Here is a 21,981-nt window from a genome sequence, read left to right as displayed (position 1 = left end):
TGTGAAATCAGCCCGTCTCCTGTCTTCGAGGCGCTATCCGTCCGCTGGAGGGCGCTAGAGCCCCGCTGGGGAAGCCTCAACCGAGCTGTCACCCGAGCAGCGGGGGGTTTCCAGACATTTAAGTCAGTAATGTCACTGGCTTCTAAGCACTAACAGGGCTGACGTTAGTATATAGCGCAAAAGCGGCCCAAGGGTGCGCTTCCCACGAGCACCAGTCACATCACAAGTCACTTTCATATCATGGAACGGGGAGGGGAAGCGATCTGCCCAGGATCACAGGGTGCGGAGCCGACGCCGGGACTCGAACCCGGTACCAGTTCTAAAGTAGGCAGCTCTGGCCATAGCGACACATCCCCTCCTCGGCCAATAATAACGAGGGCTTCTAGGCACTTTAGAGTCGAGGCACGGGCAGCGCTCAGCACAGCACAGAAACAATGGGAGCAAAACAAACAAATACAGAGAGAGGGTCAAAACTGGAGGGAGGAATATGTATTATTTATTTATTTATTTATTTTATGCGTTTTTATATAGCGCGGACTTTACCCGAAGGCGTCAGAGCGCTTCACAATAGGAACAGTAATGATACATGAGGAGAAAATTACAAGTGAGCATGTTAAAAAAGCAAACATTTAGTTACATGAGGCAAAAGTGACACTAGTGAGCAAACAAAATACAAGAGGAGCAAACGGTGCATTACAGGAGGAAAAAGTGACGTGGTAAATAACACAAGGGTAAAGGGGGGGGGTGAAATCACAGACTCTTCCCTGTGGTCCGCAGCCAGGATAGGCGGAAGTGGGGGGGGGGGGGGAGCTTCTAAGCGCTGAGAAAAGGATCAGAAATGAAATCAAAAGAAAGGAGGAAAACGAAACTTCTGTCTCTTTACTTTCACTTTCACTTGTACTTGCTCCATCTAGCTCCTCGCAGCGAGGCTCTACCTGGTGAGGGATGACGCGCGGCTGTTCTGGCCTCTGATTGGTGGGTTCCGCTCTCCCTGCGAGCCCAGTGGAGGCTGAGATCAGATCGCGTGAAGTTCTCACCGGAGCGGGTCCCCACTTCAGACTGTGGTTATTGCCCCCACTGTGCCCTCACTGCTGCCCCCCCCCCCTCATGATGACCTGGGGTGCCCCCCTCCTCCTTCTTCTTGGTGGGCTCTGTCTGCAGCCGGCCCGGGCAGGTGAGTGACCTGGGGGGGGGACACACATCGAGGGGGGGGAGTGAACAGGCAAGTGGACTCCTCAGGGGTGACTGAGGGCTGTGTGGGGGGATCAGTGTTTATTTTTTATTTTATTTTAAAAGTTTCATATAGCGCTAGCGTGACCCGTAGGTATCAGAGCGCTTTACATACACACTGTGAAAAATAGAAGGACATTACATTACATAGTAGGCCGGCAGTAAGGAAGCAAACCACAGAAAAAATACAGCAAGGGAGGTAAATATGCAGTGGAGGGGAGGGGGAGAGCAATAAAAGAAAAGGTGAAAAGGTGAGAGTGACCTAGTCCGGTCACCCACTATCCATGAAAGTCCAGGGAGAGAGGAGACAACTCGGATATTGAGGTCTAGGTTGCTTGACGTTGTTCCGGAAAGTATTTAAGGAGATGGAGTTTGAGGTCCCTTTTGAAACAGGAGAAGGAGGGGTTGCATCTGAGGGCTCCCGGGAGAGCGTTCCACATCTTGGGAGCGTTGCCAGAAAACGATCGGTATTGGGTGGTTTTCTTTTTCATTTTTGGTGGAATGAGAAGGAGTGAGTTGGAGCTGCTCAGTGCTCTGGCTTGACCTGCTCTTACCAGTTTGTTATTCAGGTAGTTGGGGGCCGGAGAGTGGAGGGTTTTGTGTGTGATGCAGGCCAGCTTGTAAATACATCTCCCTTCCAAGGGAAGCCATTTGAGGGAGTTGAGAGCTGGAGTGATGTGTTCAAATCTTTTAACTCCAGATACGAGTCGAGCGGCCATGTTCAGCACTGCCCTTAGAGGGGCCAGGTGAGCTTTAGGAGTCCCTGTGAGGATGGCGTTCCCGTAGCCGATTTTAGAGAGAACCAGGGATTGAACTACTGTCTTGAGGTCATCGTGAGGTAGAAAAGGTTTCAATTTCTTGAGGTGTTTGAGAGAGAAAAGAGCACTTTTTGCAGAGTTTTTGATGTGGGCCTCCATTGATAGGTTCTTGTCAAGAGTGATGCCTAGAGACTTAACTGAGTCAGATAGAACGAGGGGGCAGTTTAGTGCAACCAGATTATTTAGCCACTCTTGGATAGGATGATGGTTGCTTTTTGGAGAGAATAGGATCAGTTCCGTTTTATCTGGGTTGAGCTTTAAGTGGTTGACGTTGAACCAAGTTTGGATCTCCGTTAGAGTGGCATTGAGGTGTTGGATGTCATCAGGGGACTTGATTTTGAAATAGATTTGGGTGTCGTCCGCGTAAAGGTGGTAATTCACTCCAGCTTTTTTCAATATAATTGTGAGGGGCTCCAAGAAGAGATTGAAGATGGACGGGGAGAGGATTGAGCCTTGCGGGACCCCCAAGTGTGACTTTTCTTGGCTTCGAGAGGCAGGAGTTGATTTAAATTTGTTGCGAGCGGTGTTGAAGGAAGGAGGTGAACCATTTTAGTACTGTGTCATTAATGCCATACCGTTTCGACAGGGTCTTCAAAAGGGCTGGATGGTTTACGGTGTCGAATGCCGCAGATAGGTCAATCAGGATGAGTAGGCGGGCATCACCTTCGTCTAGGGCCTTGTGAATGTTGTCGGAGACGTTGAGTATAGCTGTTTCTGTGCTACAGCCTTTTCTGAAATTAGATTGAAAGGTGTCAAGGAGGTTGAACTCATCATTGTGTTTGTTGAGTTGGAGGAGAACACATTTCTCCAATGTTTTTGCAAGGAATGGAAGGTTAGAGATAGGTCTGAGGTTGTTAAGATGGTTAGGGTCGGCCCCAGGTTTCTTGAGAATGGGTGTGATTTGTCCTAGTTGAAGGGAGTCTGGGACACAGCCTGAGGTGAGAGAGGCGTTGATGAGTTTTGTCCAGAAAGGGGAGATGGTGTGGTTGAGTTCTTTTATAATTGTGGCAGGGAGTGGACCATGGTGTGGGAGGAAGGTTTTAGACTAGAAATTATATTGAAGACCTCGTTTACCGACATTAGCTCAAAGTCGGACCAATGCGCATTGTTTTTTAGCTGGAGGTAGGTCTGATTGTCCTTGTTAAGCGCTCTTTCCGAGTTGTCCAGGGAGGTTGAAGGGGGGCAGGTTAAGGGAGAAGGAGGGTTAGCAATTTGTAAGAAGGATTGATCAATTTTAGAGAATTAATTGGTGAATGTGAGAAGTTGGCCTGGTAGGGGATGTTTCCATTTCTGGAACCACCTACTACCTGACCAAACAATCCCTTATGGTGTCTGGTTGTAAGTCAACCTTATTAGACAAGCTATCCTAGGGGTAGCATGGACTAAGCAGCCTAAAGGCTTAACTTAAGAGGTCGTGTTAAGCGAGCTGTTTTACCACATACAATCCTGTAATACCAAATGAAAGGACACCACACAAGTATATATTATAAAAATATATGTATTTATTACTAAAAACAATCCCCAGTATTCTTTATGAATAAAGGGGCACAAGCGTTAAATCAAAAGCACTGTTTAAACATACAAAGTTGCACAATTATGGATGAGGGTAGGGGCCACTCAAACCATATACTAAACAAGTGGTATAAGAGATGCCACTCGAGCAGTGGTTAGGCCTAGGGCCTAGGGAATCGCTGGGAGCAGTCAGGACAAGCAATGCTGAAGTCGGGAATGGCCCTCGGGATTCGGGAGATGTGCGGAAAGCGCACGCATGCACCAATGTTAACCAATGGTGCGTAAAAGTTGTAAAGTTAAAGTTAAAGGACACTTCCGCTGAACCTAGAGGAACAAAACTTAACACACAGACCCTAGAGGTGTGCACCAGTGTGGGAACACCGGCGGAGCAAAGTTACCTCACCCACAGGAAGCGGGTGCATAGGGTCGAAGTGGCGTCGGGTTTTGACACGCAGGCTCTTGGTGCTTGAAGCTGAAAGGGCTGCAGGCGGGTTGAAGGTGAAGTGTCCGGTGGAGTCCAAGGGTGGACTCAAGTAGAAAAGTACCTGAAAGCAGAGGGGACAGAGTCTGGGTCACTCAGCAGTGACCAGGGTGGAACCAGGACGGAACCAGGCAATGTCGGGCGCAATCAGGTGGTCGTCGAGGAGCTTCTCTCCGCTGTCACGTGGGCTCTGGGGCATCTGCGACGTCCAGGAGCAGGTCACGATCTGTCCCACGCAGGCTCTCACCGTTGGCGCAGTCGGCTTCAAGCTTGGAGCAAACAAGCCTTGGTAAGAGCAATCCACGCGGGATCGGAAGATTGCTTCTCACTCGGACCAGGGAGGTCAGAGTCGGGGCTCCTTTTCAGGGGAGCTGGTGTGGATCTGGAGCAACCAGAATCACGAGTCTTCTTCGGTAGTTCATCGGCACAGGGACCACAAGCCAGCTGGCAAGTGACCGGGCCAACGCGTTGAGCCAAATCGTGCCAAAGGGCCCCACGCAGCACTCGTCGAGTGTGGAGGGCTGAACTTCGGCTCAGGAGTAGCTCAGGGTGGGGGCTTCTCAAACCCCGGTGCACAGCTTCGAGGGTCACTCGTGGGCTGCGCGGTCAGCGTCTCGTGGTCAATTCAAGATGGCGTGCCCCACGCTTCCGGTCGCCTCCACGGGTCTCAGCTTTGCAGGGACTGTGGATCGGGCTGTTAGAAGCTGGGCAGGCTTGATCTCGTCGATCTCAGTCGCTCGAGTTCCGGCGGGAACTGCAACTAAGTAGACGTCGAGGGCTGGATGGTGCCTGCTGCTGCAGGGTGGTCACTCCTTGACCACAAGGGAGATTCTTCGGGCTTCCACGTTGGAGTGGAGGTCCAAGGGTCCAGAGTTTCGTTTCAAATGTTTCTTCCAGGAAATCTGATGTGCATTGGCACTGCTCCCACTCTTATTCGAATCTGGTGGGCGTGATTACCTGCTAGGTCCCCTCCTATGGGTGGGACCCAGGAAGTGGGTGGATACACCCCCTTCCTTTGATCCAGGCCGCCCTGGCACGAGGGCTGGAGTGCCCCAGAACCGGTTTGGCCGGATTATGCAAGGGGCAGCCTTGTGCGCCCCAAGCAGTGTCTGGTTTCTTTCAAACCTCCCTGCTACAATACACTATCTCCTGTCTGGAGGGCGGTGACACCCTCCTGTGACAGGAAACCCTTTGTCCAGGACCCCCTTGACTGAGTTTCGGTCAGCTCCAGGGGTCCAGACATTTGTCTGTGGCAGAGGCATCCATTTTGTGGATCTTAAGGTCTTTGGAGAAATCAACCGCATTAAAGTAAAGTAACATGTCTTACCCCTCTAGAGGGGTGGAATGCCATCCCCGTCGCCAGAACTGGCGAGGGGATGGTATTCCAAAGCGTATGACACCTTACACGACATGTTTTGATAAAGCCAAACCAAAGTTGCTAAATAACCGCGAGGATTATAAGGCACTTAATAGTATATGGTATGGCATTATCCTGAAACAGCTTAGGGATTTGTTCCCGACGGCTGCAGACAGGCTCAGCTCATGCTAGAGCTCCATCTCACATAAAACCACGCACTCAGCCTCCAGGATTGATGAGGCCTTTCTATAGGAGTGGCTCACAGGTTTACATGTGTCCAGATATAGGTTTAGACATAGGTATACTATATCTAAGCAAGGGGTGTGTACACCACCTTACCCCAGCTGAGTGATCAGCCAGTTGTGTCAATTTAAGAACCAGCCAGGGGTGGCAAAAGATATGCTGCAGCCCCTGGTAGGCCTTAGTGGCTCCTATGCCCTGTGCACCTATAGTGCATTCTACAGGGGCTGACAAGGAGTCAATTTCCAATTGGTATGTACCTAGGGTACATGGAATCCATTTTACAGAGAGAGCAGATGGCCTGGGGCCCTGATTAGCAGGGAACCAGGTCAACTAAGTCAAAAAACCAGCTAAACACAGGCAAAAAATCTGGGGTAACCATAGTCAGGTAGCCACCTTCCTACATAACCCCCCCCAAACGAAAGGAGATAAGGCTATCCTTGGCCAGGTAAGCCTATATTGCCTGAGTGGCCATATAAGGAAGTACCTGCACTAGCATGGGTACCCCCTGTCTCATGGTCCACTAAGCAGTCCCTCACCCTTTGGGTATTAGAGGGTCTCCACCATAGGGAATCACTACCTTGGGTGTGTTTATGCAAAGTTAAAGGCTGGTTTGGATATGGAGTATTGAAGCGAGGCTCTACTAATTTAGGGCTTAGCTTCCTCCAATTATCTTCCACCATGTGTGCCTTTCTCTCTTTAACTGAGTTGCACTGTGCTCTCAGGGTCAACCTCTGGCTACCTAAAGCTGGAGGCTGGGTCCCTCTGTTTGGCTTGCTGGAGGGACAGTTCAGGTTTGGGCCCCTTGGGTCCCAGGTTTGGCTGTGCCCAACAGAATCCATCTGTGGGAGGTCCCTAACTGTTTTTAAGGGGGCTCCCTCAGGAGTTTTTAAAGTTTTCACCTTACTAGGGCTACTAGTTTTGGTGCACCTAATCTTTTGATGGGGGTGCTTTATTTTACAGGGGGCCCTCTGGGTCTCACTGTCCTTCTTGTCCTCTGCAGCCCTGGGCTGGCTAAGGCAAGGTAGAGAGGGGCAGGTTACCTGCTCCAGACTGGGTCCCACCTGAGAAGGGTCCACTGCCATCAGAGGCTCTGTCAGGCCAGGCCTAACAACCTCTGGGGCAGTTCCTTCATCAGGGGTAAGATCAGTTCCCTGAGGAGGCTGATCCTGTCCTAAAGTCTGGTGAGGGGGAGATTTCTCTTCCTCCTCCATGCTCTCAGTTTGTGTGGAGTTATCCATCATTTCAGGTTTCACAACACACGTGTCAGTTTGAGTTTGGGCTGTGGCCATCACAGCCCCACCAACCTTTTCAGGAGGAGACTCAGTTTGGGTTTCTGCTGTTATCATAACAGCTTTGCTATTCTGTTCAGGAAGAGCTTTTGCTAAAGATGGGGCAGAGAGTTTCTCAGCCCTACCAACCTTTTCAGGAAGGACATCTTGAATTGGGGCTGTAGCCATTACAGCCCCACTAACCTTTCCATTGGAATTCACCATTCTAGAATGGGTTTCCTGTTCAACCTCAGCCCAGGCTGAGATCTCCAAATCATTACCAAGTAGGCAGTCTACAGGCAAGTTTGGTGACACTGCCACTCTCTTTGGGCCAATGACACCTCCCCAGCTGAGACTTACTACTGCCATGGGATGATTTGTTTGGATTCCATCAATGTTTGTAACCTGGTATGTGGCACCAGGTAGAAGTTGCTTAGAGGGGACTATGCCATCAGCCACCATGGTGATGCTAGCCCCTGTGTCTCTAAAAGCCTCAACTTTCAAACCATTGATGTTGGGTTCTTGTCTATACTTGCTCAAAGTATTTGGGCAAGCAGAGAAGTTGGCAAACCCCATGCCAGTCTCATAAACAAGATCATTGGGTGATGGGGACCTGGATAGGCCAGGGTCCACCTGAGCTCCAACAGTAAACCCACCCAGATTCCTGGGTGTGCTTCCACTTCCTGGGGGATTACTGCTGACAGTAACAGGAGGTGTGGAAGCTGGCTTTGGAGGTATATTTTCTTTATTGTTATTCTTGGGACAACAGTTGTCTATTTTGTAATGCCCCACCTGTTTACAGGCATAACAATAAGGCTTTTTCTCAGTTGAAGAAGTGTCTTGGGACCCACCCCCATCCTTGGAGTTTTGGGGCCCTGGGGAAGTCTTTTCTTTACTTTTATCCCCACCCTTATCTTGAGGCTTGGTAGACTCCTTCTTCTGGTTACTGTCCTGATTCTTAGGCCTAATCCTGGTTCTGACCCATTTGTCTGCCTTCTTTCCCAATTCTTGGGGAGAGGTCAGATCAGAGTCTACCAGGTGCTGGTGTAAGAGCTGGTTCTGACAATTACTTAGGATCTGCTCCCTCATAATCAAATTATACAATCCTGTGAAGTCATGTACTTTGCTGCCATGTAGCCAACCCTCCAGAGCCTTAGTAGCACAATCTACAAAATCAGTCCAGTCCTGAGTCTGTGTCTTCTGGGTGTCTCTGAACTTGAACCTGTACTGTTCAGTGGTTAAGCCAAACCCATCTATCAGAACACTCTTCAGGACTTTGTAATTGTTTGCATCCTCATGTCTGACAGTGAGGAGCTTGTCCCTCCCTTTCTCTGAAAAGGAGTACCATAAGATTGCTGCCCACTGTTCCTCAGGAACCTGCTGTACCATGCAGGCTCTCTCAAGAGCAGTCATCCATTTGTGGATGTCATCCCCTTCTTTGAAGGGGGGCACAATCTTTGTCAGGTTTCTACTATCATAGGACCTGGGTTTCTCTTTTGGAATATTGCTGCCACCAGTGGCATCTAAGCCACACAATTTTTTCTCTCTTGCCAAGGCAAGTTTAGCTTGGGCCATGCTAAGTTTAGCTTGAGCCAAGGCTACCTCCTCCCTCTCTATTTGGAGTTGGACAGCCCTCATTCTGGCCCTATGCTCAGCTTTTTGAGAAGCAGTCATGCCTCTCTCTGATTCTCTGGAGGCACTAGAAATATGAGAGTCCCCTGAGGGAGATCTCACTCTTCTGTTGCCTGGGAGAATCCCTTGTGGGGTTCTGGGGAGGTGCTGGCCCTCTCCATTCCCCAGTAGGTCCAAGTTGGCCTGGCTAAGCCTGCCAACTGGAACCTGGCTACCCTGATCCTGTACTTCTAAGTCCTCAACCTCTGAGTCCTCATCTTCATCATCCTCCTCCTCTTCAGGGGGATCAACTACAGGGGGGTTCCCTGTGTCTAGGGAAGCTGCTTTTGCCTTCTCTAAGTCATCCTGTTCTAGGATTTCTACCAGGATTAGGCAGGTGGGGTTTCTGCCCCTTTTTAACCCTCTTGCTTTGCACAAGGCAATCAAGTCTCTGCGGGTTAACTTGTCATATCCAAAAGTTGCCTGGGTAGGGTCAACTGTCACAGGACTAGACCCTGAGGCCTTTCCTGTGTCAGACATGGTTACTAGTGAGGTGTAAGTGGTGCACTTACCTACACTAAGTGTTTTCCTACTGGACCTTGCTAGTGAGTTGTAGTCAGGGGTGTGCTACTCCCTTCAACCTACAACTACTAAGTTCAGTAGAACTTAATATGCTAAGCTTTTGATTTTATATGTACCTAGAGGTACTTGATGTGATCTTTCAATTTGATATAAAGATTGCAATGGTAAAACAACAGCAAGCTCAAATCCGCACCGCTGCTCACCAATGTGAGAAGTTGGCCTGGTAGGGGATGTTTCCAATTCTGGAACCACCTACTACCTGACCAAACAATCCCTTATGGTGTCTGGTTGTAAGTCAACCTTATTAGACAAGCTATCCTAGGGGTAGCATGGACTAAGCAGCCTAAAGGCTTAACTTAAGAGGTCGTGTTAAGCGAGCTGTTTTACCACATACAATCCTGTAATACCAAATGAAAGGACACCACACAAGTATATATTATAAAAATATATGTATTTATTACTAAAAACAATCCCCAGTATTCTTTATGAATAAAGGGGCACAAACGTTAAATCAAAAGCACTGTTTAAACATACAAAGTTGCACAATTATGGATGAGGGTAGGGGCCACTCAAACCATATACTAAACAAGTGGTATAAGAGATGCCACTCGAGCAGTGGTTAGGCCTAGGGCCTAGGGAATCGCTGGGAGCAGTCAGGACAAGCAATGCTGAAGTCGGGAATGGCCCTCGGGATTCGGGAGATGTGCGGAAAGCGCACGCATGCACCAATGTTAACCAATGGTGCGTAAAAGTTGTAAAGTTAAAGTTAAAGGACACTTCCGCTGAACCTAGAGGAACAAAACTTAACACACAGACCCTAGAGGTGTGCACCAGTGTGGGAACACCGGCGGAGCAAAGTTACCTCACCCACAGGAAGCGGGTGCATAGGGTCGAAGTGGCGTCGGGTTTTGACACGCAGGCTCTTGGTGCTTGAAGCTGAAAGGGCTGCAGGCGGGTTGAAGGTGAAGTGTCCGGTGGAGTCCAAGGGTGGACTCAAGTAGAAAAGTACCTGAAAGCAGAGGGGACAGAGTCTGGGTCACTCAGCAGTGACCAGGGTGGAACCAGGACGGAACCAGGCAATGTCGGGCGCAATCAGGTGGTCGTCGAGGAGCTTCTCTCCGCTGTCACGTGGGCTCTGGGGCATCTGCGACGTCCAGGAGCAGGTCACGATCTGTCCCACGCAGGCTCTCACCGTTGGCGCAGTCGGCTTCAAGCTTGGAGCAAACAAGCCTTGGTAAGAGCAATCCACGCGGGATCGGAAGATTGCTTCTCACTCGGACCAGGGAGGTCAGAGTCGGGGCTCCTTTTCAGGGGAGCTGGTGTGGATCTGGAGCAACCAGAATCACGAGTCTTCTTCGGTAGTTCGTCGGCACAGGGACCACAAGCCAGCTGGCAAGTGACCGGGCCAACGCGTTGAGCCAAATCGTGCCAAAGGGCCCCACGCAGCACTCGTCGAGTGTGGAGGGCTGAACTTCGGCACAGGAGTAGCTCAGGGTGGGGGCTTCTCAAACCCCGGTGCACAGCTTCGAGGGTCACTCGTGGGCTGCGCGGTCAGCGTCTCGTGGTCAATTCAAGATGGCGTGCCCCACGCTTCCGGTCGCCTCCACGGGTCTCAGCTTTGCAGGGACTGTGGATCGGGCTGTTAGAAGCTGGGCAGGCTTGATCTCGTCGATCTCAGTCGCTCGAGTTCCGGCGGGAACTGCAACTAAGTAGACGTCGAGGGCTGGATGGTGCCTGCTGCTGCAGGGTGGTCACTCCTTGACCACAAGGGAGATTCTTCGGGCTTCCACGTTGGAGTGGAGGTCCAAGGGTCCAGAGTTTCGTTTCAAATGTTTCTTCCAGGAAATCTGATGTGCATTGGCACTGCTCCCACTCTTATTCGAATCTGGTGGGCGTGATTACCTGCTAGGTCCCCTCCTATGGGTGGGACCCAGGAAGTGGGTGGATACACCCCCTTCCTTTGATCCAGGCCGCCCTGGCACGAGGGCTGGAGTGCCCCAGAACCGGTTTGGCCGGATTATGCAAGGGGCAGCCTTGTGCGCCCCAAGCAGTGTCTGGTTTCTTTCAAACCTCCCTGCTACAATACACTATCTCCTGTCTGGAGGGCGGTGACACCCTCCTGTGACAGGAAACCCTTTGTCCAGGACCCCCTTGACTGAGTTTCGGTCAGCTCCAGGGGTCCAGACATTTGTCTGTGGCAGAGGTATCCATTTTGTGGATCTTAAGGTCTTTGGAGAAATCAACCGCATTAAAGTAAAGTAACATGTCTTACCCCTCTAGAGGGGTGGAATGCCATCCCCGTCGCCAGAACTGGCGAGGGGATGGTATTCCAAAGCGTATGACACCTTACACGACATGTTTTGATAAAGCCAAACCAAAGTTGCTAAATAACCGCGAGGATTATAAGGCACTTAATAGTATATGGTATGGCATTATCCTGAAACAGCTTAGGGATTTGTTCCCGACGGCTGCAGACAGGCTCAGCTCATGCTAGAGCTCCATCTCACATAAAACCACGCACTCAGCCTCCAGGATTGATGAGGCCTTTCTATAGGAGTGGCTCACAGGTTTACATGTGTCCAGATATAGGTTTAGACATAGGTATACTATATCTAAGCAAGGGGTGTGTACACCACCTTACCCCAGCTGAGTGATCAGCCAGTTGTGTCAATTTAAGAACCAGCCAGGGGTGGCAAAAGATATGCTGCAGCCCCTGGTAGGCCTTAGTGGCTCCTATGCCCTGTGCACCTATAGTGCATTCTACAGGGGCTGACAAGGAGTCCATTTCCAATTGGTATGTACCTAGGGTACATGGAATCCATTTTACAGAGAGAGCAGATGGCCTGGGGCCCTGATTAGCAGGGAACCAGGTCAACTAAGTCAAAAAACCAGCTAAACACAGGCAAAAAATCTGGGGTAACCATAGTCAGGTAGCCACCTTCCTACAGTGAAGAAGGAGGCACTTTCTTCACATCGCTCATTGGTGGCTTCGATTTCTTGAGACAAAGTGCCGTTAGTTTGGCTTTTAACAATGCTGAAGAGTTCTCTTGGTCTGTTTTCCGCCAGATCTAGTTGGCTGCGGAAAAAAGATGCCTTTTCACTGAAGATGTGTTTTTTGTGTGACCGCCGAGCAGATCTAAGATGTGTTAGGTGCAAGGACGAGGGGTTTTGTCTCCAGGACCTTTCTGTTTGTCTGAGTTGGCGCCATTCATCATTCAGCTCCACGTTAAACCAGGGTTTTGATTTGGTTCTCCTCAGTTGTTTGGGTTTGAGGGGAGCTACTTGGTCTAAGACCTGTGTCATTCTTGAGTTGAAGTGTGAAGTGAGGTCATCAGCCGTCCATGATGAGGGGTGGAGTTCAAGATGGGGGTTAATCTTGGCTTCAAGTTCGGATGAAGCTATTTCTTTGATGTTTCTGGTTAAGAGTTTAGGTTTGACAGCACAGATAGGTTGGAGGCTGGCAAGTGTGTCAATCTTGAACAAAATGAGGTGGTCGGACCAGTCAATGGGAGTAATCTCTCTCAAGGAGATCAGATCATTGTTGGTTATGATCGCATCTAGTGTTGCACCTTTGATGTGAGTCGGTTTATTGTAGAGTTGTTTGAGGTTATTGTGAGAAGTTGGCCTGGTAGGGGATGTTTCCAATTCTGGGAACACCTACTACCTGACCAAACAATCCCTTATGGTGTCTGGTTGTAAGTCAACCTTATTAGACAAGCTATCCTAGGGGTAGCATGGACTAAGCAGCCTAAAGGCTTAACTTAAGAGGTCGTGTTAAGCGAGCTGTTTTACCACATACAATCCTGTAATACCAAATGAAAGGACACCACACAAGTATATATTATAAAAATATATGTGTTTATTACTAAAAACAATCCCCAGTATTCTTTATGAATAAAGGGACACAAGCGTTAAATCAAAAGCACTGTTTAAACATACAAGTTGCACAATTATGGATGAGGGCGGGTGGCCACTCAAACCATATACTAAACAAGTGGTATAAGAGAGGCCACTCGAACAGTGGTTAGGCCTAGGGCCTAGGGAATCGCTGGGAGCAGTCAGGACAAGCAATGCTGAAGTCGGGAATGGCCCTCGGGATTCGGGAGATGTGCGGAAAGCGCACGCATGCACCAATGTTAACCAATGGTGCGTAAAAGTCATAGAGTTAAAGTTTAAGGACACTTCCGCTGAACCTAGAGGAACAAAACTTAACACACAGACCCTAGAGGTGTGCACCAGTGTGGGAACACCGGCGGAGCAAAGTTACCTCACCCACAGGAAGTGGGTGCACAGGGTCGAAGTGGCGTCGGGTTTTGACACGCAGGCTCTTGGTGCTTGGAGCTGAAAGGGCTGCAGGCAGGTTGAAGATGAAGTGTCCGGTGGAGTCCAAGGGTGGACTCAAGTTGTAGAGTACCTGAAAGCAGAGGGGACAGAGTCTGGGTCACTCAGCAGTGACCAGGGTGGAACCAGGACGGAACCAGGCAATGTCGGGCGCAATCAGGTGGTCGTCGAGGAGCTTCTCTCCGCTGTCACGTGGGCTCTGGGGCATCTGCGACGTCCAGGAGCAGGTCACGATCTGTCCCACGCAGGCTCTCACCGTCGGTGCAGTCGGCTTCAAGTTTGGAGCAAACAAGCCTTGGCAAGAGCAATCCACGCGGGATCGGAAGATTGCTTCTCACTCGGACCAGGAAGGTCAGAGTCGGGGCTCCTTTTCAGGGGAGCTGGTGTGGATCTGGAGCAACCAGATTCACGAGTCTTCTTAGGTAGTTCGTCGGCACAGGGACCACTAGCCAGCTGGCAAGTGACCGGGCCAACGCGTTGAGCCAAATAGAGCCAAAGGGCCCCACGCAGCACTCGTCGAGTGTGGAGGGCTGAACTTCGGCTCAGGAGCAGCTCAGGGTGGGGGCTTCTCAAACCCCGGTGCACAGCTTCGAGGGTCACTCGTGGGCTGCACGGTCAGCGTCTCGTGGTCAATTCAAGATGGCGTGCCCCACGCTTCCGGTCGCCTCCACGGGTCTCAGCTCTGCAGGGACTGTGGATCGGGCTGTTGGAAGGCAGGCAAGCTTGATCTCGTCGATCTCAGTCGCTCGAGTTCCGGCGGGAACTGCAACTAAGTAGACGTCGAGGGCTGGATGGTGCCTGCTGCTGCAGGGTGGTCACTCCTTGACCACAAGGGAGATTCTTCGGGCTTCCACGTTGAGATGGAGGTCCAAGGGTCCAGAGTTTCGTTTCTAATGTTTCTTCCAGGAAATCTGATGTGCATTGGCACTGCTCCCACTCTTATTCCAATCTGGGGGGCGTGATTACCTGCTAGGTCCCCTCCTATGGGTGGGACCCAGGAAGTGGGTGGATACACCCCCTTCCTTTGATCCAGGCCGCCCTGGCACGAGGGCTGGAGTGCCCCAGAACCGGTTTGGCCGGATTATGCAAGGGGCAGCCTTGTGCGCCCCAGGCAGTGTCTGGTTTCTTTCAAACCTCCCTGCTACAATCCACTATCTCCTGTCTGGAGGGTGGTGACACCCTCCTGTGACAGGAAACCCTTTGTCCAGGCCCCATCTGCTGAGTTTCGGTCAACTGCAGGGGTCCAGACATTTGTCTGTGGCAGAGGCATCCATTTTGTGGATCTTAAGGTCTTTGGAGAAATTAACCGCATTTAAGCAAAGTAACATGTCTTACCCCTCTAGAGGGGTGGAATGCTATCCCCGTCGCCAGAACTGGCGAGGGGATAGTATTCCAAATCGTATGACACCTTACACGACATGTTTTGATAAAGCCAAACCAAAGTTGCTATATAACCGCGAGGATTATAAGGCATTTAAGAGTATATGGTATGGCATTATCCTGAAACAGCTTAGGGAGTTGTTCCCGACAGCTGCAGACAGGCTCAGCTCATGCTAGAGCTCCATCTCACATGAAACCACGCACTCTGCCTCCAGGATTGATGAGGCCTTCCATAGGAGTGGCTCACAGGTTAATATGTGTCCAGATATAGGTTTAGATATAGGTATACTACATCTAAGCAAGGGGTGATTACACCATGTGAGAAGTTGGCCTGGTAGGGGATGTTTCCAATTCTGGAACCACCTACTACCTGACCAAACAATCCCCTTATGGTGTCTGGTTGTAAGTCAACCTTATTAGACAAGCTATCCTAGTGGTAGCATGGACTAAGCAGCCTAAAGGCTTAACTTAAGAGGTCGTGTTAAGCGAGCTGTTTTACCACATACAATCCTGTAATACCAAATGAAAGGACACCACACAAGTATATATTATAAAAATATATGTGTTTATTACTAAAAACAATCCCCAGTATTCTTTATGAATAAAGGGGCACAAGCGTTAAATCAAAAGCACTGTTTAAACATACAAAGTTGCACAATTATGGATGAGGGCAGGGGGCCACTCAAACCATATACTAAACAAGTGGTATAAGAGAGGCCACTCGAACAGTGGTTAGGCCTAGGGCCTAGGGAATCGCTGGGAGCAGTCAGGACAAGCAATGCTGAAGTCGGGAATGGCCCTCGGGATTCGGGAGATGTGCGGAAAGCGCACGCATGCACCAATGTTAACCAATGGTGCGTAAAAGTCAAATAGTTAAAGTTTAAGGACACTTCCGCTGAACCTAGAGGAACAAAACTTAACACACAGACCCTAGAGGTGTGCACCAGTGTGGGAACACCGGCGGAGCAAAGTTACCTCACCCACAGGAAGTGGGTGCACAGGGTCGAAGTGGCGTCGGGTTTTGACACGCAGGCTCTTGGTGCTTGAAGCTGAAAGGGCTGCAGGCAGGGTGAAGACGAAGTGTCCGGTGGAGTCCAAGGGTGGACTCAAGTTGTAGAGTACCTGAAAGCAGAGGGGACAGAGTCTGGGTCACTCAGCAGTGACCAGGGTGGAACCAGGACGGAACCAGGCAATGTCGGGCGCAATCAGGTGGTCGTCGAGGCGCTTCTCTTCGCTGTCACGTGGGCTCTGGGGCATCTGCGACGTCCAGGAGCAGGTCACGATCTGTCCCACGCAGGCTCTCACCGTCGGTGCAGTCGGCTTCCGGTTTGGAGCAAACAAGCCTTGGTAAGAGCAATCCACGCGGGATTGGAAGATGGCGTCTCACTCGGACCAGGAAGGTCAGAGTCGGGGCTCCCTTTCAGGGGAGCTGGTGTGGATCTGGAGCAACCAGAATCACGAGTCTTCTTTTGTAGTTCGTCGGCACAGGGACCACAAGCCAGCTGGCAAGTGACCGGGCCAACGCGTTGAGCCAAATCGTGCCAAAGGGCCCCACGCAGCACTCGTCGAGTGTGGAGGGCTGAACTTCGGCTCAGGAGTAGCTCAGGGTGGGGGCTTCTCAAACCCCGGTGTACAGCTTCGAGGGTCACTCGTGGGCTGCACGGTCAGCGTCTCGTGGTCACTTCAAGATGGCGTGCCCCACGCTTCCGGTCGCCTCCACGGGTCTCAGCTTTGCAGGGACTGTGGATCGGGCTGTTAGAAGCTGGGCAGGCTTGATCTCGTCGATCTCAGTCGCTCGAGTTCCGGCGGGAACTGCAACTAAGTAGACGTCGAGGGCTGGATGGTGCCTGCTGCTGCAGGGTGGTCACTCCTTGACCACAAGGGAGATTCTTCGGGCTTCCACGTTGAGATGGAGGGCGAAGGGTCCAGAATATCGTTTCAAATGTTTCTTCCAGGAAAATCTGATGTGCATTGGCACTGCTCCCACTCTTATTCGAATCTGGTGGGCGTGATTACCTGCTAGGTCCCCTCCTATGGGTGGGACCCAGGAAGTGGGTGGATACACCCCCTTCCTTTGATCCAGGCCGCCCTGGCACGAGGGCTGGAGTGCCCCAGAACCGGTTTGGCCGGATTATGCAAGGGGCAGCCTTGTGCGCCCCAGGCAGGGTCTGGTTTCTTTCAAACCTCCCTGCTACAATACACTATCTCCTGTCTGGAGGGCGGTGACACCCTCCTGTGACAGGAAACCCTTTGTCCAGGACCCCCTTGACTGGGTTTCGGTCAGCTCCAGGGGTCCAGACATTTGTCTGTGGCAGAGGCATCCATTTTGTGGATCTTAAGGCCTTTGGAGAAATCAACCGCATTAAAGTGAAGTAACATGTCTTACCCCTCTAGAGGGGTGGAATGCCATCCCCGTCGCCAGAACTGGCGAGGGGATGGTATTCCAAAGCGTATGACACCTTACACGACATGTTTTGATAAAGCCAAACCAGAGTTGCTAAATAACCGCGAGGATTATAAGGCACTTAATAGTATATGGTATGGCATTATCCTGAAACAGCTTAGGGATTTGTTCCCGACGGCTGCAGACAGGCTCAGCTCATGCTAGAGCTCCTTCTCACATAAAAACCAAGCACCCAGCCTCCAGGATTGGTGAGGCCTGTCCATAGGAGTGGCTCACAGGTTTACATGTGTCCAGATATAGGTTTAGACATAGGTATACTATATCTAAGCAAGGGGTGTGTACACCACCTTACCCCAGCTGAGTGATCAGCCAGTTGTGTCAATTTAAGAACCAGCCAGGGGTGGCAAAAGATATGCTGCAGCCCCTGGTAGGCCTTAGTGGCTCCTGTGCCCTGTGCACCTATAGTGCATTCTACAGGGGCTGACAAGGAGTCCATTTCCAATTGGTATGTACCTAGGGTACATGGAATCCATTTTACAGAGAGAGCAGATGGCCTGGGGCCCTGATTAGCAGGGAACCAGGTCAACTAAGTCAAAAAACCAGCTAAACACAGGCAAAAAATCTGGGGTAACCATAGTCAGGTAGCCACCTTCCTACATAACCCCCCCCCAAACGAAAGGAGATAAGGCTATCCTTGGCCAGGTAAGCCTATATTGCCTGAGTGGCCATATAAGGAAGTACCTGCACTAGCATGGGTACCCCCTGTCTCATGGTCCACTAAGCAGTCCCTCACCCCTTGGGTATTAGAGGGTCTCCACCATAGGGAATCACTACCTTGGGTGTGTTTACGCAAAGTTAAAGGCTGGTTTGGATATGGAGTATTGAAGTTAGGCTCTACTAAGTTAGGGCTTGGCTTCCTCCAATTATCTTCCACCAGGTGTGCCTTTCTTTCTTTAACTGAGTTGCACTGTGCTCTCAGGGTCAGCCTCTGGCTACCTAAAGCTGGAGGCTGGGTCCCTCTGTTTGGCTTGCTGGAGGGACAGTTCAGGTTTGGGCCCCTTGGGTCCCAGGTTTGGCTGTGCCCAACAGAATCCATCTGTGGGAGGTCCCTAACTACTTTTAAGGGGGCTCCCTCAGGAGTTTTTAAAGTTTTCACCTTACTAGGGCTACTAGTTTTGGTGCACCTAATCTTTTGATGGGGGTGCTTTATTTGACAGGGGGCCCTCTGGGTCTCACTGTCCTTCTTGTCCTCTGCAGCCCTGGGCTGGCTAAGGCAAGGTAGAGAGGGGCAGGTTACCTGCTCCAGACTGGGTCCCACCTGAGAAGGGTCCACTGACATCAGAGGTTCTGTCAGGCTAGGCCCAACCACCTCTGGGGCAGCTCCTTCATCAGGGGTAAGATCAGTTCCCTGAGGAGGCTGATCCTGTCCTAAAGTCTGGTGAGGGGGAGATTTCTCTTCCTCCTCCATGCTCTCAGTTTGTGTGGAGTTATCCATCATTTCAGGTTTCACAACACACATGTCAGTTTGAGTTTGGGCTGTGGCCATCACAGCCCCACCAACCTTTTCAGGAGGAGACTCAGTTTGGGTTTCTGCTGTTATCATAACAGCTTTGCTATTCTGTTCAGGAAGAGCTTTTACTAAAGATGGGGCAGAGAGTTTCTCAGCCCTACCAACCTTTTCAGGGAGGACATCTTGGATGGGGGCTGTAGCCAGTACAGCCTCACTAACCTTTCCATGGGAATTCACCATTCTAGAATGGGTTTCTTGTTCAACCTCAGCCCAGGCTGAGATTTCTAAATCATTACCCAGTAGACAGTCCACAGGCAAGTTTGGTGACACTGCCACTCTCTTTGGGCCAGTGACACCTCCCCAGCTGAGACTTACTACTGCCATGGGATGATTTGTTTGGATGCCATCAATGTTTATTACCTGGTATGTGGCACCAGGTAAAAGTTGCTTAGAGGGGACTATGCCATCAGCCACCATGGTGATGCTAGCCCCTGTGTCTCTAAAAGCTTCAACTCTTAAACCATTGATGATGGGTTCTTGTCTATACTTGCTCAAAGTATTTGGGCAAGCAGAGAAGTTGGCAAACCCCATGCCAGCCTCATAAACAAGATCATTGGGTGATGGGGACCTGGATAGGCCAGGGTCCACCTGATTTCCAAAAGTAAACCCACCCAGATTCCTGGGTGTGCTTCCACTTCCTGGGGGATTACTGCTGACAGTAACAGGAGGTGTTGAAGCTGGCTTTGGAGGTATATTTTCTTTATTGTTATTCTTGGGACAACAGCTGTCTGTTTTGTAATGCCCCACCTGTTTACAGGGATAACAATAGGGCTTTTTCTCATTTGAAGAAGTGTCTTGGGACCCACCCCCATCCTTGGAGTTTTGGGGCCCTGGGGAAGTCTTTTCTTTACTTTTATCCCCACCCTTATCTTGAGGCTTGGTAGACTCCTTCTTCTGGTTACTGTCCTGATTCTTAGGCCTAATCCTGGTTCTGACCCATTTGTCTGCCTTCTTTCCCAATTCTTGGGGAGAGGTCAGATCAGAGTCTACCAGGTGCTGGTGTAAGAGCTGGTTCTGACAATTACTTAGGATCTGCTCCCTCATAATCAAATTATACAATCCTGTAAAGTCATGTACTTTGCTGCCATGTAGCCAACCCTCCAGAGCCTTAGTAGCACAATCTACAAAATCAGTCCAGTCCTGAGTCTGTGTCTTCTGGGTGTCTCTGAACTTGAACCTGTACTGTTCAGTGGTTAAGCCAAACCCATCTATCAGAACACTCTTCAGGACTTTGTAATTGTTTGCATCCTCATGTCTGACAGTGAGGAGCTTGTCCCTCCCTTTCTCTGAAAAGGAGTACCATAAGATTGCTGCCCACTGTTCCTCAGGAACCTGCTGTACCATGCAGGCTCTCTCAAGAGCAGTCATCCATTTGTGGATGTCATCCCCTTCTTTGAAGGGGGGCACAATCTTTGTCAGGTTTCTACTATCATAGGACCTGGGTTTCTCTTTAGGAATATTGCTGCCACCAGTGGCATCTAAGCCACACAATTTCTGCTCTCTTGCCAAGGCAAGTTTAGCTTGAGCTAAGGTAAGCTTAGCTTGACTCAGGGCTACCTCCTCTCTCTCTATCTGGAGTCTGACAGCCCTCATTCTAGCCCTATGCTCAGCTTTCTGAGAAGCACTCATGCCTCTCTCTGATTCTCTGGAGGCACTAGAAAGATGAGAGTCCCCTGAGGGAGATCTCACTCTTCTGTTGCCTGGGAGAATCGTATGTTGGGTTCTGGGGAGGTGCTGGCCCTCTCCATTCCCCAGTAGGTCCAAGTTGGCCTGGCTAAGCCTACCAACTGGAACCTGGCTACCCTGATCCTGTACCTCTAAGTCCTCAACCTCTGAGTCCTCATCCAAGTCATCATCATCCTCCTCTTCAGGGGGATCAACTGCAGGGGGGTTCCCTCCAGTTCCTGTATCTAGGGAAGCTGCTTTTGCCTTCTCTAAGTCATCCTGTTCTAGGATTTCTACCAGGATTAGGCAGGTGGGGCTTCTGCCCCTTTTTAACCCTCTTGCTTTGCACAAGGCAATCAAGTCTCTGCGGGTTAGTTTGTCATATCCAAAAGTTGCCTGGGTAGGGTCAACTGTCACAGGACTAGACCCTGAGGCCTTTCCTGTGTCGGACATGGTTACTAGTGAGGTGTAAGTGGTGCACTTACCTACACTAAGTGTTTTCCTACTGGACCTTGCTAGTGAGTTGTAGTCAGGGGTGTGCTACTCCCTTCAACCTACAACTACTAAGTTCAGTAGAACTTAATATGCTAAGCTTTTGATTTTATATGTACCTAGAGGTACTTGATGTGATCTTTCAATTTGATATAAAGATTGCAATGGTAAAACAACAGCAAGCTCAAATCCGCACCGCTGCTCACCAATGTGAGAAGTTGGCCTGGTAGGGGATGTTTCCAATTCTGGAACCACCTACTACCTGACCAAACAATCCCCTTATGGTGTCTGGTTGTAAGTCAACCTTATTAGACAAGCTATCCTAGTGGTAGCATGGACTAAGCAGCCTAAAGGCTTAACTTAAGAGGTCGTGTTAAGCGAGCTGTTTTACCACATACAATCCTGTAATACCAAATGAAAGGACACCACACAAGTATATATTATAAAAATATATGTGTTTATTACTAAAAACAATCCCCAGTATTCTTTATGAATAAAGGGGCACAAGCGTTAAATCAAAAGCACTGTTTAAACATACAAAGTTGCACAATTATGGATGAGGGCAGGGGGCCACTCAAACCATATACTAAACAAGTGGTATAAGAGAGGCCACTCGAACAGTGGTTAGGCCTAGGGCCTAGGGAATCGCTGGGAGCAGTCAGGACAAGCAATGCTGAAGTCGGGAATGGCCCTCGGGATTCGGGAGATGTGCGGAAAGCGCACGCATGCACCAATGTTAACCAATGGTGCGTAAAAGTCAAATAGTTAAAGTTTAAGGACACTTCCGCTGAACCTAGAGGAACAAAACTTAACACACAGACCCTAGAGGTGTGCACCAGTGTGGGAACACCGGCGGAGCAAAGTTACCTCACCCACAGGAAGTGGGTGCACAGGGTCGAAGTGGCGTCGGGTTTTGACACGCAGGCTCTTGGTGCTTGAAGCTGAAAGGGCTGCAGGCAGGGTGAAGACGAAGTGTCCGGTGGAGTCCAAGGGTGGACTCAAGTTGTAGAGTACCTGAAAGCAGAGG

At 50.2% G+C, this 21,981-nt stretch overlaps 1 protein-coding gene across 1 annotated transcript in view; it reads left to right on the top strand.

The window, feature by feature from the left end:
- Positions 1 to 997: 997 nt before the first annotated feature.
- The window catches only part of LOC144754137 (major histocompatibility complex class I-related protein 1-like), a 392,818-nt gene continuing 371,834 nt past the window's right edge, over positions 998 to 21,981 (top strand). The window contains exon 1 of the mRNA XM_078641715.1: positions 998 to 1,174. Within this exon, the coding sequence (XP_078497841.1) occupies positions 1,108 to 1,174 (67 nt within the window). The 5' untranslated portion in view covers positions 998 to 1,107. The remainder of the gene's footprint in view (positions 1,175 to 21,981) is intronic.

This window comes from Lissotriton helveticus, chromosome 5_1, assembly GCF_964261635.1.
Source record: "Lissotriton helveticus chromosome 5_1, aLisHel1.1, whole genome shotgun sequence".
NCBI classification, from domain to species: domain Eukaryota; kingdom Metazoa; phylum Chordata; class Amphibia; order Caudata; family Salamandridae; genus Lissotriton; species Lissotriton helveticus.
Note: the sequence above shows the minus strand (reverse complement) of the source record. Positions and strands in the feature narration are given on the sequence as shown.